This window comes from Botryllus schlosseri, chromosome 2 (assembly GCF_051294905.1).
Source record: "Botryllus schlosseri isolate E-star chromosome 2, Bs_hap1, whole genome shotgun sequence".
Taxonomy (NCBI): Eukaryota; Metazoa; Chordata; class Ascidiacea; order Stolidobranchia; family Styelidae; genus Botryllus; species Botryllus schlosseri.
In genome coordinates, this window is record NC_137237.1 from 38,260,451 (window position 1) to 38,277,489 (window position 17,039).

A 17,039-nucleotide genomic window follows, 5' to 3' on the forward strand; every position below is an offset into this window, starting at 1 on the left:
ACATGGATCATAAGCCTTTGCCGTTGGAGTCGCCCACTTTTGACTGTAGTAGGCAATTGGGTAAACCTTTTCGAAAGGCGGATTGCACCCTTTTCCGTCTGAAAAATGATTGATCCAAACCCAATATCTGAAGCATCCGTTTCCACAAAAATGGGAAGATTTGGATCCAGATGGTACAGAACCTTAGCATCATCGAGGGCTGCTTGTGCCGTTTTGAAATCCTGCAGTAATTCGTTGGTCCACAGCACAGGCGTCACCCGTCCTTGAGTCGCGGGGACCTTGCCTGTTAGCGCATCGAATTTGGCCAGCTTCAAACTTAACTCAGGTATATGCTCCGAGATATAGCGAAGTGCGCCAATCCACCCCCTTAACTCGTATACATTGTGGGGTGGTGAGAGTTCGCGTAAAGCCCTTATTCTTTCGGGCTGAACCTCAATTTCTTTCCCCGTCAAGGTTGCCCCCAAAAGGTTCACCCTTCGTTTTCCAATGAAACATTTATTGATGCTAACCGTTAGCTTCATCTTGGCAAGTTGTTCAAATACCATTCGTAGCAGTAGCAAATGGTCCTCTACCGTTTTTGTGCTAAGAAAAATGTCGTCTATGTAGGCCTCCATGGGCGTCGCGTTCTCCTCATCCGACCGACCATTTTGCTTCATGTATTTACGATAGTTTTCCGTAATTGGTTTCACCACGCATTCCTGCATATTCGCGCTCCAAAGAGCAACCGCGGTTTTAAGCCCCATCGGCATTTTACGCCATCTCACATGCATCCCTTTGATGGCTATACCCACATATTGTTTAGATCTTTCCGTTACATCCATGTGGAAGTAGGCCTTCTTCAAATCAAGGAGAGAAAGCACTTCTCTGCCTTGGGCGAGCTGCTTTACGTCCGGTACAAGAGGTGGAGGTACTTCTATTGATTTTATGGCCGCATTAAGGGGTTGGAGATTCTGTACTACTCTCCAGGCTTGCTTCCATCCATCCTCCTGTTTTTGTCTCTCATTCATTTTCTGAGGGACCACAAATATAGCCAACTTCCATTCGGCAAAACCTCGTTCAATGACGCCCAAATCCAGGAAGTTGTCTACCGCTTCTTTCAATGCCTTCGCCTGGCCCTCCCCCTTCAGATTATAGGGACCAGACACAAATGGTTTCGTCGAAGGATCCTTCAGCTCAATGTCGCATTTGTATTTCATGGTTTGTAGAGCGCCAAGGTGGCCCCGTAGGTCCTCGAGTTCGGACGCAAAAGGTGCGTAGATGGCTTTCCAGACATCATCAGTGATAATGGTATTTTCTGGAGTCGTTAGATCAGGAGGCTTGTATGGGAGTTTAGCCAGCGCTACCGATTGTGCGCAGAGATTTTCGAGCTCAGTCTTAACACGTGGATGAGTGTCTTTCTGTAAAACATATGTAGTAACTGGCCCAGCCATAGGCTGGTTTGAGATTCGTGATGACCGGGTTATCGGTGTTGGTGGAGAGAGGGCGAGGTCCTTCGATGTAGGCCCCTGATCTCGGCGCGTGCCCGCACCTACCGTCACGCCGACGGACTCCTTTTCCGCCGGGGACCCTTTTTCTGGGGAGACGTGCATCTTAAAATCCCCAGACTCCTTGTCGGACATGTCCGGACGAATATCCGGTTGACCGGCAATTGCTGCTTCGTTTGAACCTTTTGGGAAAGTATTTATTACTGTGGCTGTCGTCATGCATCTATGGGCCGGATTTCTAACATTATCCGGACAAGTGCATCCACGAGAGTTTTCGGGACCAGTTTTCTCATGCAGGTCCATCTTTACGCCAGCGGGGATTCCACACTCGACGTCTTCGTTAACGGTGTCAGCAGGCATTCCTGTCTCAACACCAATAGTTTCCCATGGGTTAGATATGACGTTAGTTGCTATTTTCAACTCGTCGCTCGCACCAGTGGTTAAATCCATCTCGGTACTCGCGCCAGCGGCCATTTTCCGCTCCACGCTAAATTGGTTTGCAGCATCCATCAATCCATCGTCGGTTACAGTGTAGCTAATACTGCTTCCAACTTTGGTTCCGTTTCCTTGATCACCATGACTCTCTTCAAGTAATGATGATAAAGACAACTCCTCATTTGCGTTAGACGGGGTTTTGAATTCCGTAGTTATGCCTGGTAATTGTTGGACTTCCTCAATCCATTTCAGCCCTATGATATTAAGGGGAACTCCTGATCCGGTCACAAATGGAACGGACAGTCCATTAAAATCAATCACTACAAAGGAGTCCACTTGGGACGAGCCACCTATTTCAGTCAATTCCATGTCTATTGGTTGACGTTTTTCCCAGCTTCGTGGATATTTATTTATAACGACCTTTTTCATTATCAAATTGGGGATGCTCCCCGTGTCAGCTAGGAATTTTGTACCAGTTGCTGTATCAATCAAATACAACAATTGGCCTCCAAACAATTCCGTAAAGTCGGGCTGTAGAGGGTCATCCGGCATATCAAGAAATGTAAATAAGGGTAAAGATGAGTTATGTACAGTTTTTGTATGTTGAATTATTAAATTGTCTGGGAGCTGATTCACCGGATCAATCAGCACCCCAAGGCGTTTTTTGATAGTCGTATACCTTGATTCAGTTCCTCGTCCGTCCAATATGAAGCATCATATCGACGCGGGCGATCATGATATTGAGGTTTCGTCCAGGCCACTTGGGTATTTCCCCCAGATGGACGTGCAGGTGGTCCATGAGGACCCCATTGATCCCTATCATGCCAGTGGGTTCTATCACGATTTTTTGGCCTGGTATCATAGTAGGCTTCGCACAGAGCGGTTCTTTGAGTAAACGAGGGTGAACCTTGAGCAGCAAGATATCGATCAAGACCTTCAATTGTAAGTATGTTATTTCTTGCAAGGAACGGTTTCCAGTTTCGTTCGGCAGACTCTTTAACATGAGGGGGTACAGGTCGTGCTCGACCACGAATTACCCATCCTAATTCCTCATCTCTGGCAAGAACCTTGTCGTTTAGCCACAGTATGAATTTAGCCACACAATTACGGGATTGATGTCCCGGTGCCTTACAGTAATAACAGACGGACAGGGATTGTCCCTGAGGGGGATTTAGGTACAAGCCTAGAGGAGCGAAAATATTTGGATTTCCAAGAAAATTGTACCGCTCACCTTGACTATCCGCAATGTTGCGGGCTTCCTGGATGCTGGACGGCGTAATTTGTGAGCTATCTGCTCCCATCCCGGAATCCTGCGTATTCGCCACTCGCGGACTTCGGTTTGAGGTTCCCGGTCCTGGACTAGCACGTGAAGATCTTGTTATTCTCGTTGGCTGTCCGTTAGGTCTCGATGATGCAGTACGCCCATTCTGTTGTTGTACTGGCCCAGCCCTCGGGCCTTGTCCTCGCCTACCAAGTCCATTACCATTCATGATGCGGGTGGGGAATCGATTGTCGCGCGCTTTACGTTGAGGATTCCGACGTTGTAACGGTACCTGGCCTGCATTGGCAAGCTGACGTGGTGAGATCCCCCCCACTGATCCAGGAGGTGTTGCCCCCCAAAAATTATTCAGTGGTTGCAGGGGCGAAGGTGATTGTACCACCGGCGGTGGGGTTTCACCAGGTGGAGGAGGGGTATTGAGCTGACTGTCCTCGTTACCATAGGTGGGATAACTCTGCATTATTTGCCCTGCAGGTTGAACATTATAAATGTGTACAGGCGGCAGGGATGGTTTTGTATCATGCACTTCCTTTGTTTCCTGATACCTGGGGCGAGTTTCTTGTTCGTCCAAAAACTCGGAGTTCCACACAAGTTGTAGTTCCTCCGCAACATGCCGCCATCTTTTATCCTCTTCCCATCCTCGAAACATCAATCTAAGCGCTTCTGGTAGTTGCTGTCGTAGATTTCGGAAAAGACGCAATCCGTCCGGATTTTTCTTAATTTTACTATCCATGTCTATTTCCAGTTGCTTCAAAGCGCTATTCAGCAGAGGTAGGGGTTCATCCTCCCACCGATAATTTCTGCGGAAATCCCCAATGATCTTTTCATCATTTACCAAACCCTGGGGATTAGATAACGAAAGAGATCGCATAACCGACTCCCATTCTGCTTCCCCCGAATTGGTATTAAAAAAATTTCCCAATTGGGTAGCCTGCTTGTGTCTGCCAGCAGCCCTCAACTTCTTCTGGAGCGCATTAGCCAAAATAACATCCACGTCCGTATTTCCGGGACCGTGGCGTATTCGTCGCATCGAATTCTCCATCCATTTCAGCAGCGGCATGTCTCCAGGGTCCATCATAAGCTGGAGCATTTCTTTTTCTGATTGGATTTTAGCAGACACGTTGAGCACTGGGGCCGAAACACCGGGAGATTGGTGCGGCTGTTGTTGTTGCTGTTGTCGCCTAGTCCTCCCCCCATACTCTTTTGGAGTGGAGGTAGCGCGAGGTGTATCAGTATAACGAGGTATATCGGAAAGTTCCTCATCGAGAGATTCTTCCGAGGACTCCTGAGAGCTTGCACCCCCTCGTAAGTACCTTATATTATCTCTGATTTCCTTGGAAATACGTTTCAGCCGAGTATTGAAGTCGACTTCACTGTCTTCTGCGTCAGATTGTTCCTCGCCTGGAATATGGAAGGCTACCCGTTGGGAAGCGCCGTCTGCATTTATACGGGATTCTGTCTCCGAATTGCGCCGTTCTTGCCATCCTTGAAATCCCCTATTTTTACTCAAGGAACTTTTTGCAGGTTCCGTCCTTGTTCCCACCGTTGCTGGTTTTCCATCTGTTTGTTTGGCGCGTGCCCCACTGCCCACAGGGAAGCATGGCGTCGTCCCTATTCGAGAGTCTGGCAACGAGGTTGAATCAGAACGTGGTAGCTTAGGATAGACGGCCGTTACAGTATGACAATCCAGACCCTTGCGAACCGTCATCGTTGGTCCTTGTTTTATGTTACCAGACGACTGTTCAGTGAGAGGGACGTAAGCCGGAGGGTCATATTCTGGTGCAGTTGGAGCTACTGTTAAAACGTGAGATTGGATGCTATCTCGAGTAGCCTGTGCATGCGACTTTCCGAGCTCAAATTCTGACGTAAGGATGTCATTCAGCACGTCGGTGGAGACCTTCCCGCTAACTTTTGTTGTGGCATCGCAAACAGCTTTGAGGTCCGCTTGAGCTTTTCGAACCTCTTTCTTTGCCTTCTCTAGCCCTTTCATGGTTTCCGGTAGAGCTGTCTTTACTTCTTTCAATAGCTCTGTTTGCTCCGCCACTTCCTTCGCAAGTTGTCTCTCCTGTCGCCGTACATCTTCATGGCGTTTTTGTGTCGCTTTAAGCAAGGTAATACCTTGTTTGAGTTCATCCGTCGCTTCTGACGGCTTTTTCCTTTTGAATGCTTTCAACATCCTTCGCATAGCCCTTCCTATTGACCGGAGAAAGTACTGTTGACAGAAGGTGGTAGATCAGGTGAAGACACGTTAAAATCTACTGTAGATCCCTGCGGCGTATTCGTGGGTTGGACGTAAGCAGTGGATTCGCTGCTATTAGATCCCAAAAATACGTTCAACAGATTAGAAAGCGCTCCAGGCGATACGTGCAGATAAATTGCAGCCAATATGATCAGGAGAGATACAGACGATAAAAGCAAGGATACGACAAGTACAAGTTTTACGATAGTCGTCTTAGAAAGCATTGATTGGTCAACGTCTGAGCACCGGAAGTTTTCCCCGTACTGGCCACCAATTTTTTTTATAGTACAGCTCCACAACGATTGTTATGCGAGTAGTCCACACTTGTTCGGGTTACTTCCTAGTAAAGCGTTGCCTTTCTTTTGCTTTAGTATCCTGACGACGTCTTTAAATGGTGATTGGAGCAACAACAGTTGTAGGATTGTTTCTTCTCAAGTTGACAATGACCCTGGGGTCCAGAATTTTAATCTACCTTTATCTACTGATAATCTAGAAGCTTAATACAACCAAATACTCCAATCAGCGAATTGCAATAATCAACTAATTAGATAAAAATTCTCCAAGGTAAGTTTATGCATATGATAGCATCGGTCTTTCCTACCGTAAATTTTATAATGCATTTCAATTATTAAACGGCATATTCATCATAATAATCATCAGTATACTCGTGATTATAATGTTTCCAAATATTTCAATAAACATATCAACATTAAGGACGTCATGTCTTCAGTGCAATTATCATCACTATGATCCTCTTAATCAGACCGCATGATACTACCCTTAACTAAGATGCCACTTAATATAGGCATTGTGGATTGTTCAAACATGTTTTAGTGTTCGTTACTCAGTAATTTTAATGGTATAGTTGTCCAAGATTTTGTAAGTTTTTATATTGTTTTTCATTATTTTTATCAATAACCATTCGCACCTAAAGCATCTAGGATTTTGTTTTGGTTAAACTAGAGGGTGATGATGGTCTCTAGGGTCTGGCTTATAGTGCAGCCATATACAGCACATTATATACACACAAGAACAAGCGGTCACTTAATTTGTTCAAGCGTTAAAGTAACAATAGCCAGTAAAGGCAGTCGAGACATTGCGTATAAATGTGAACGTGACAGAATCGTGATTTTCTTTTCTTTTAGCCTAAAATAAGGGTTCGCACCGTAAAATTCTGGATTTTGTTTCCCTGAAAACTAGGGATTTTTAAGTCCCTAGGGTCCTGCTTAAAATATAGGGCGTAGCAGTCTATAACGCCTCCACAAACTATATCACAATATCACAAAGCAGCAGTCGCGACGAGATAAACATCAAATAAACCGTGAATCGTGAAACCTTAGATTTATATACCTTGTGCACACTGTACAACACAAGGGGTCCAGATCGTTAATACATAGTGTAGATCAGTTATAACGCTTTATACACATGCATGAAACCAATAGCTTTCATGGCTTAATAATTCTCATAGAACTAGAACATTTATAGTATCCTCAGGGTAAAAGGGTTCCGTAGATTCGGCTTGTTCCTTCACCCATTCATCCGTGGTTAAATTTTCCATAGGATGCATTCGAGCCATATAGTTGAACCACAAAAGTTTAGCCCTTTCATAATTTCCAGAGGCCATTTCTTTTATCATTTTGTGGTTTTCTAATATTCCTGGGTAGTCAATAACAAAGGGCTTTTCATTGGAAAGGGTTTCGTTAACTCGTTGGCAAAAACATTTCAATCCAAGTTTGATATATTTGGGTGGAGTCTTTGACCACTCGTACCATCTATGAGAGGGGAGTATTCTCGCTTCATATCGTTCTTTGAATAGCCAAAAATAAAAGATCAAATCTTGTTCCGCCACATTGGAGCCCACTATTCTGGTGACATCAACATCACCATTATCATTTACTATCACGTTACTCATACTCAATTCTCTGAAAAAATTAATAATCCTAATAAGGGTCCATTTGGCCATATAGACGAAAATGAGTTCACTTCATGCAAAACTCCATTAAGTTGGCATATACGTCATTCATGATTAATAGACCTTTTAACCTAGCGAAAAAAATACAATATACAGTCCATGCATTCATTGTTCATAATTATTACAGACATTACATTTCATTTTATGTATAAGTATAGCAGCTCTCACATCAGAGGGAAAAGTATCATTGAAAAGTTTATCCGTGGTACAAATACAAAATCCGGTTCTTTCAGAACAGGGCATTCTTTCCAACACCCATCCTTCAGGTATGACATCCGAGGCAGGATGTAATCCAACACAGAAGACAAACCAACAAAACTTAGCATGTTCATAATTTTCCAATAATATCATGCGGGAGATGGCTAAATGCTTTTTATATAGCGCATCAAACAGTTTATCGGATACTCTCAGGTTGCAAATCCTCAAGTAAGGTGTCATAAATGTTTCCAGTTCATCCCGCGTTGTTGCAGCCCACTTGCCAAAGTCTTTGTGTTCATATTTCTTTTCAAATGAATCAAAGAAAACGTCAAGTTCATGTTTTACTCTAGCAATTTTATCCCCCATATTTTCTTAACATAGAGAATTTTATATTGATTATCGGACCGGAAACTTTCCCTAATAACATTTTCTACACCCGTATAAGTATAACAACACTTCTAGAATATTCAATAATTGTGACCAGTATAATAGATACATAACAATTTACTTAGCATACATATCAGTCCATTTTCGTGCCGTCTCCTGGTAACTATCATAGTCATCCCGATACAGTCTGGCGCTTTCAACATCCATTGGATCTTCTGGGTTAGGGGAAGCCAATAATGACGAAATCGATACCAATATTTTTCCCACCGTTAGAGCAGGTGACCATTCATTTGCGAGAATGTCAATACATATGGTACCCCTGCGACTTATATTCGGATGGAAAATTCTGGTTTCAAATTTGATCTTCGGAGGCTTGAATGGATATTCCGTTGGAAATTCAATTCTAAGGAGAAATGTCCCTTTTTCATATGGTGTTTTTGAGGGTCCGCGCAAAAGTGCTTGCCAAACATAGATATCTGACTCGTCCAATGGCCCTGCTTGCAAAATTACAGGATTTGTTTGAATTTCTTGATCGATCTTCCGTCGTTCAACATGTAATCTATGTTTTGCCATTCGGTGTAGGTTAATATTATCCAACAAAACTTGATACACATAAAAAGAAAGAAATATATTACCAATTCAGTCGTTTATCCATAGTATACATAGCCCGTGAAAAACCAGCTATAGTTCTGCTGGTAATGTTCCAATCTTCATCAACATTAGCTATGGCCAACACATATCGTAGAAATACATACAAATAGTATGCAGGGCTTTCTCCAAAGTTTTCTTCCACAATGTGCTCCAGTACTCTTTTGGCGCATTTCAACTGTTCCTCCACCTCATGGTCCCGGTATAACCAGACAAAAAAATCTTTCAATACGTATTCCATGTCATTGGCTGTCAGAGTCGGAAAGTTTTCCATTCTTTCTTTTATTCGTTCATGTACAATCCCCATCCTTAGCCAAGCAACTCTGCTGTCAGGTATCGTATGGTATGGACACGGTCTAAACTTTTTCCGATTCAATTCTCTCTTCTGTGGGTCTTTGGGCACATACTCATACTTTTCATAATTGACTTCCAACATGTCACAATTAAAGATCAAACAATTTCTTAACACCCTATACATGAAAAACCAAACATCATTAAACATTCATCAAATCTTGATTAACAAGCCCACCTAATTTCATAAATTACCGTTTTTAATTCTAGATGTTGTATTATACATAATATTTGGTTCTTGAAATAACAAGATATTTTATACATCTATTTTATGTAGAGGAAAATTCGAGGCAGATCAGTTAATCATTTTACAAACATTCTTTTATCCATTGTGCTGAAAAGTTATCCTTCCTGGGATGCATACGAACAATATGTTGGTACCAAAGAAATTTGGCTTCTTTATAGTTTCCCAATGTAATAATTGCAATCCGATTATGTTCTTTGATAGCAGCATGATACCCCATAGCCTTGCCTTGCGGAGATAAGGCACTCCCGTAAACTTTGTCAATGTACAGCGTCAGCATTCCAACAATATCGTTGGGTCTTGTCATAGCCCATCTTTGCCATCTGTCGGAAATTTCCACATCTTCTTCATAGTATTTACAGAACATGTCAAAATAATATTTCAAGTCGCACACTGCAGATTCATGTCCCATTTGCAATAATTCCTGTTTACTTATGGTTCTTCGAGACATTCTTCTTAATCATGTAGTATAACAATTTTGGAAAAAGCGTCTTCTAAAATTGGAATAGCAACAGTTTCAAATTCTCGAATATTTAAAAGCAGTGTAGCATTATCTTGTAATTCCATTTGGGGTAACCGTTCATCCAAAAATTCTTCTGGTAAATATTTATGAGCTGGGTGTAGTTTAAGGACAAGCCCAAACCATGTGTATTGAGCCAGATCAAAGTCTTTCGTAACAAAAACGCGAGCAATATCACTATGGGCGTTATAAACCTTATCCAAAAGTTTATCGGTAACATTTCCAAAACATTGTCGAAGGTATTTCTTTATCAATTGTTTGAATTTTCCCTTCGGGGTATTTTTCCACATATCAAAATTTTTGTGGTGATATTCCTGTTCGAACTCATCATAGTATTCATTAATTTGTTGCTTAGCTAGCGTAATTTCCCAATTTTTCAATACACTATTCATCTTAATTCAAAATAAAGCACATTAAAATCATATGTTCAATTTTACGAATAATTGATCCATATACACAAAGGTAACTAGTAACATCATACATTATACATATGCATCCAGTACATTCATGCCACAAATTAATAGTCCTGCCTGCTCCATCAAGCTCTATACACCTTTATCTTTTCAAGAATTGTTTCACCACAAATGTTGCATCTTCTGTACCCTGCTGCACATTTTTCACAGCTACATAAATGTCCACAAGGCACAAAGGTAACTTCACTTTTGTTCCTCTTGCAATTTTTGCAAAGCTCTACCTCTTGTATTTCTTTCAAACTTTGCACGATCTCCTCCACCGACATTGTTTCTGCAACGGCTGCTTCTCTCGTTTCTTTGTCGTTGTTCAATTCGTGATTATTTTCAGATATGCTATTGCCTTGTTGTTGTGTTGTTTTCGTTGGACTGGCGGTAATTGTATTTACTGTCTCCAGTAAGTCCTGAATTATGTCATCAGTAGAGAAATGATTATTAGTCTGTCTATTTATAGTCCCTTCTATTTGGTCTCTCGTGAATCCCATGTCTTCCAGTTGCATCCTGTTTATGTATTGTCCTGATAACCTTGATCGATTATGGTTCCTTCGTATCTCCTCTCGTGGTGCATCAAGACATATTGCATTCCTTATCGATGGTCGATTGAGATTGGGATGTTCATCTTTTAGTTGTAGAACGAAATCAATACCTTTCATTTGTAAAACATATTCGCAACCAGGAAACCACTTTGCATGCTCTGTCCACGGCTCATCATTGTAGTTCCAATTTTGTAATCCTCCATTGCAATAAAAACATTTCACTCTGTCCGAATCCCCAAGATAATACATACCCGCTTTAGCCAATTGTTCCGCTGTTGCGAGGATCCTAGGCCATTTTTCATTAAACGAAGATATTCTTTGTTGCAATGATATCATATGCAAATTCATCGGGTAAAGTCAAGGGAATCTTTCCACCAACTGGAGTTGTTCTTCTGGCGATGGATCCGGAGGTTCTCCCCTATTAGCAGTTAACCTTTCAATTTTTATTTTAAGTTCATTATCTGCCTGATTTCTCTCGGAATCTGTCAAGGACATGTTTCCCGCATACTCGTTATTTGCCATTTTACATTTTGTAAAATGTCTTTTATGTTGTTCAAAGACATTATCAGTGGGTGCCCAGTTTCTCAGTACTCCTGAGCATGAAAAACATTGCGCTCTGTCAAGGTTTCCCAGATAGAAAAATCCCTGTTTTGCCAATTCCCCTACCAAGTATGGAGTGGGATAGGAAGGCCATTTGTCAAAGGTTCTTCTTCTCTCTAGTTCACTTCTTAAATTTGATGATCGCAATGAATTCTCATGTTCTTGGTCACAAATGTTCGCAAACACGGTTTGAGGTAATGGACATTTTTCCTCTTTGATAGTCGGTCTTTGCACATTCCGATTAGTTTGCTGATTTCTTGTAGTAAGGTTAATTTGTTCAAAAAGGAGCCTCCTTGAGTAATTTGAAATAGGCAAGTTATAACCATGTTGTCCTGTCACCATGTCACAAGTAGATTTATGCCACTTATCATCAAAAGCATCATCTCCAGTGACCCATTTTTCCACAGATACGCCACAGCAGTAACATCTTACTCTATCTTGAAATCCTGTCCAATAGAAACCAGCAGCGGCTAGATAACTTGGTATCACAGGAGTTTCTTTCGGAAAATGTTTAAACGTTGCAAGTCTGTAATGTTCAACCCGGTGATCTCCAGGTGGAATATAAATGCAGTTATGTCCAGGAGGATCACGATCTCTTTTCATCAGAATGCCCATAGTTTCAATTCGGTCGCTTCTCGGTGTAATTGCTTTGGATAGAACAGGCGTTCAATATTACAGATCAAAATGTCTAAATATAACCATACTAATTCAACATTCTAGTAATAATACATAAACATTCTGTAAAAAAAATCATTATATCGAATTTCTCAAGGTTCAAAATTAGCATTGGTTCGATAAATTCCATGGATTAGGTGTGAAGTCATCATTTAATCGTTAACATGTGATAACAGTTAATGGAGATGTTAGTCCAAAATATAGGAATTTTCCAGATATTGATTCATTGACTGGGCTTTCTTATCTACTTTCTTCGAGTATATGTATATATATGCATCCATAACAGAGTTATCAGAATCCAACAACATATAACCTTTTACTCCTAGATTGGTTTGGCTGTGCCAAATCCATTTGCAATTCGCATCTGTAACATAAGCAAGACTATTTGCACATACCAACAACCTTGTATAGCCCATTACTACTCCTCGTATCACTTCATATATTACTCGCCTCATACATAGGGGAGGTATTCTTCGGACAACTCCCATCAAGGTTTCCGTAATTATAGTCCATGTATTTTCATCGGGTCGTATTGTCTGTTTATTCCATACTATGAGTCGTCGTCGTCGTGATGAATTTTTCACAATGGCAGAATCTTGGGAGTCGTCAGAGTCCGTATTACTAGAAGTTTCGTTCTCCGTCGTCCCGCCATGGGTTTTCCTGTCGCCACATGGAAGTTGTCTTTTGTACCAATTATGTTCTTGTTCAAAAAAGGTCTTCACCATATCCATCAGCAATTTTAGACAGCCAGTATTTTTCTGTACATCAATTTTGTCTAATTGATTCATCAATTTACAAAAAATAGCAGTATTATGGTCTTGTACTTCAGATAGATACATTTCATTCCTGTTAATATAACAATGTGCAATAACAATGGAAAGATTTCAATTCCAGACTTCATTACATTAAATTTCGGTATTAGATATATCATATGACATCTATGTAATACATTTCCTTACTTATGATACAACAATAATATAATACGCTTATATTATTATTTTTGACTCATATATCTAATTTAATAGAAACCTTTCATAGGTTTTCTAAGCGTGTAGATCATAATACATGCCTCTATTGCTTCCATGAAAATTCAAATTACTCATATCAGATGATATTACTCATAAGGACAAATATTGTTTTCAATGCTCCAATATCCGGAAATTGGAATCAAGGACAATTATCTCCAGAAATCGCTGAAATCTTTCTTCCAAAGCCACTCTTCTTTTCCAAAGCCACTCCTGTAAGTAATGGGGAATAAGTGATCTTGATACCCCATTCAGTCTTCTAATAGCAGCTTTGAAAAAATTCCAAGACACCTCGATCAGTTGTGTATTAATACCTTCTGTAGTAACAAATTCGCGATCATGATTAACTGTTGAATGTTTATAATTCATCCCCAGACTTTCCAACTTGCGGTAACTGGCAAATGAATCAGTCCATATAGTAGATCCCTCTTTTACGTGTCTCATAATTATTTCTGATAATACCGAGGTTTTTCGCCCTTCTTCAGGTACCAATTCTGCAAACATTTCTCGCGTTTCCATATCTATTTCAGCCAAAACCCAGCGTTGGCGTATTATCCTTCCACGATTAAATTTTCTTTTAGCCACAAACGTCTCATCAATTTGAATTACATGTGATTTACCTTGTGATATTCCCCCTATTAGGGTACCTCTTCTTTCCATTTCCCCAGAGCATATCTTACGAAGTTTCTTGGTCCAATTCACCATTGTTCTCTTGCTGACGTGTGCTTCAAAAGCTATTTGTCGTTGAGATACATCTATGGTCCAAAGATAAATCATCATTACAAGTTGGGTGAGCCTTATTTTGCTTCCTTCAAATAGCGATCTTTTCCTTATGGACGTGGTAGTCCGGCACTTTGAAACCGGACACCTCCATCTATATCCATCCATAGTTCTTTTGCATTTTTCTTCATTCATCTGTTGTCCACATTTAAAACATGTTGCCTTTTGAACAAGGAGTTGCCGTGATCGCAGAAACTTTATACATTTTCGTTCACTTGATATTATACCACGTTGAGCAAGATTGAATAGATTTCTTCTTTTTCTGGGTTCTTTAGTCTTCATATTTATTTAAAACTTAATTGTCTTTTCAAAAGTAGTTTCTGTATATATAAACATTGGAGAGTCAAATTTCATGCAGGCACTTTCAAAGTCATAAATTGACAATCGGCTTCTTTTAATGATATTCCCTGCGTCTTTGCCCATGCGTAGATCTGAACTTCCGGAAAGATTATCCACATTATGAGATCTCTTTCAGAATCTCCCTTTTTTAGAAATTCCCTCATTTCCGGATTTACTCTTTTTAAAATTGTTACCCAATTTATGCAGATTTCTGCAAAAGCCATTTGTATAGGTTTTTCAGGGTGAATGCTTCCTGTATAAATTTCTTCCCACTCATCTTCAGTCAGATGTTTCCCAGGCCAATCATTGTTACACGTAGTAAGACCATACTTTTGTTTCCAATATTGTAGCCGTGGATTTAATTCGTCGTACATTATGTCACATAAGTGATCCGTTAATGTATACGTTGTCAACAGAAACTTCAGCGACTTTAATCCTTTATCTATTAGTGTTTCTTTTTTGGGTATCCATGTCGAATGTTGTATTTCCAGATCACAACGCAATCCCAAACACATTTTGATATTTTTTTTAGTAAATCCTTAATACAGAATATATAAGGTCATTTACATAAGGCCATATTTAGAATACTACACCGAATTTCAATCTATATCAACTTTTTACATCAGTTTAATAGTGACTAACCAAACACTAACGGCAAATGTACATTTTGAATGTATAGTCACATGATTGGAAAGACTTTTCATTACATCATAATCTAATCTTGATTGTTTACGGACATATGGTCTTTTGGTAGACGTTCCATTATTATATCTTTTTAACTTTAAAACCTCCAAATCTGGTAATTTTCTCAATAGAGAATCACTCAGAAATTGAACATGATTATAACTAAGATCAATAGTATGTAGATTTTTGAACGATGTGTTGGAGGACAGAGAAAAATATTGCAAGTTATTATAATACAACGTTAATCTCTCTAGATTACACAAAGATTCAAGTATTGTCATATCAAATTCCACCAGTTTATTTTCATCCAAGTTTAAAGTTTCCAGTTTCCTCAGTCCTTTGAACGCCCCTTCTTCTATAGCGCTTATTGCGTTTCTTGATAAGTCTAGTATTCTTAAACGGCGCAAATGAATGAATGTTCCGTTCTTTAGTCTCTTTATGACATTATTGTCCAAATATAGTCTTTTTAGATTTTCCAGGCTTGCAAATTTCGATCCTTCTATTTCTGCCAGCAAATTACTGCTTAAGTACAAACTTTCCAGTTGGTGTAAGCCTGAAAAGCTTTCCTTGTCAATTCGTGTGATATAGTTTCGCATCAAGTTTATCTCCCTAAGCTTTTCATTTTTGCAGAAGACACCTCCTGGTATTGTTTGGATTTTATTCCAACCACAATGTAACACCTCTACGTCTTTATATTTTTCCAATTGTCCTTTGGTTATTTCCCGCAGGCAGCTGTCGTTGATGAATATCTTTACTGTGTTCCGACAAGATTTTGCCAGGTATATCTTGTCGGGATCCGGAATTCTTGTATGACTCGAATGGTCACACCAAAGTACCAAATTGCTTCCTTGCATGCATTCCGGGTATAACATGGTTCGTCTTTCATTGGTTGTACACTTCCTTTGTTCGATTGTTTCCGGATAAATAGCATAACACATGCCCAGCCATAATACTAGTAGTTCTACTCGGTTCATTTTACTCATGAATTAGATAACCCACTTTGTTATTTTATACCTTCGGAAAAGGTGTCTTGTATCAGTCAAAATCTTATTTACATTCATTGTCAATACTCATGATTGTTCTGGTATTATAGAGTCAATGTCCACACTTTCCTCTTCGTAAGGGTAAGGATGTATTTCTTGGTACACATCCTTTGTTATATTAATGTTTGTAAGTTTCATCACAAGTCCTCTAATCAATTCATACAACATGACTCTTCTTCCCAAAGAGATGTATTCCTTCGCTGTTATTTCAAATATCTCTCCTGCCACATGATTGAATATTTCAAAAATTTCTGGGGTTATTTCTTCATCTAGGGCTGCCTCTTCTAGGCCATTGTCTGTTTGTTTAACCCAATCAACTCGGTCCGTAAGCAATTCCCATACTCTTTCTTTTAACTGGTATCTCTCATAATTGCTGTCGTATTCTTTCAGATTCAATAGATCCAATTCATCATATACATCGTACAAAAGACACCAATTCGATGGATTGTATCCTTCAATATAATCAAAATCTAACATTTTCTTTTCATTCCTGTATCGACATATCCACCTTCTTTTTAAACAAATCTTCATTACGCACAATTTATCATTTTCAGGATATGACAATTTCCAGGCTTCATACTTTTACTTTTCATTCATAACTTATAAAGTATACTCCATACTCGTTAAGACATTTATCAATCCATTAATCACCCAATACTTATTGGGCAATAAATCTCTCCCCCCCCACAAGGGATTTAATTATTTTGTAATTTTCTATTTTCTGGTTTTTATTTATATAATTTTTTTTTCTCATTAAGATTTTATATCGTATATGGTTTTTCTCATTCGGTTTTGGTAATAATTTTTATCAATTTTTATGATCTATAAACATATTCCGACATTTTAAAATTTTGAAGATTTTTTTAGTGGGGAAAGGTATACAACATATCAATTGAAACATTATTAAAAGGTAATATTACTCATCATCCCTGCCTTCCCTTCCATAAAAAATATAATTAGATACGATTATCTCTGAATGACAAACTACTCAATTCAAGGGTCATTTATACAGAGTTGTCCGTAACACTTAATACACAACTACGTCTCATGGAGACTATCCGAAGAAGGGTGCCATGAGACAGGAATGTTGAGTAATTTGCAAAATGTTAGTTTACAAACTATCACATAAT

At 39.7% G+C, this 17,039-nt stretch overlaps 2 protein-coding genes across 2 annotated transcripts in view; one reads left to right on the forward strand and one right to left on the reverse strand.

Moving 5' to 3' along the window:
• The window catches only part of LOC145434587 (uncharacterized), a 191,676-nt gene that overhangs the window by 110,491 nt on the left and 64,146 nt on the right, over positions 1–17,039 (forward strand). The window lies entirely within an intron of this gene.
• On the reverse strand, positions 13,229–16,000 carry LOC145434585 (uncharacterized). Its single transcript, XM_080311924.1, has one exon. It carries the CDS (start codon positions 15,847–15,849, stop codon positions 14,800–14,802), a length of 1,050 nt encoding a protein of 349 aa, XP_080168050.1. The 5' UTR covers positions 15,850–16,000; the 3' UTR covers positions 13,229–14,799.

Excerpts from the sequence above, each read along its gene's own strand:
- LOC145434585 (XM_080311924.1), bottom strand. The coding sequence starts at position 15,849 with ATGAGTAAAATGAACCGAGTAGAACTACTAGTATTATGGCTGGGCATG.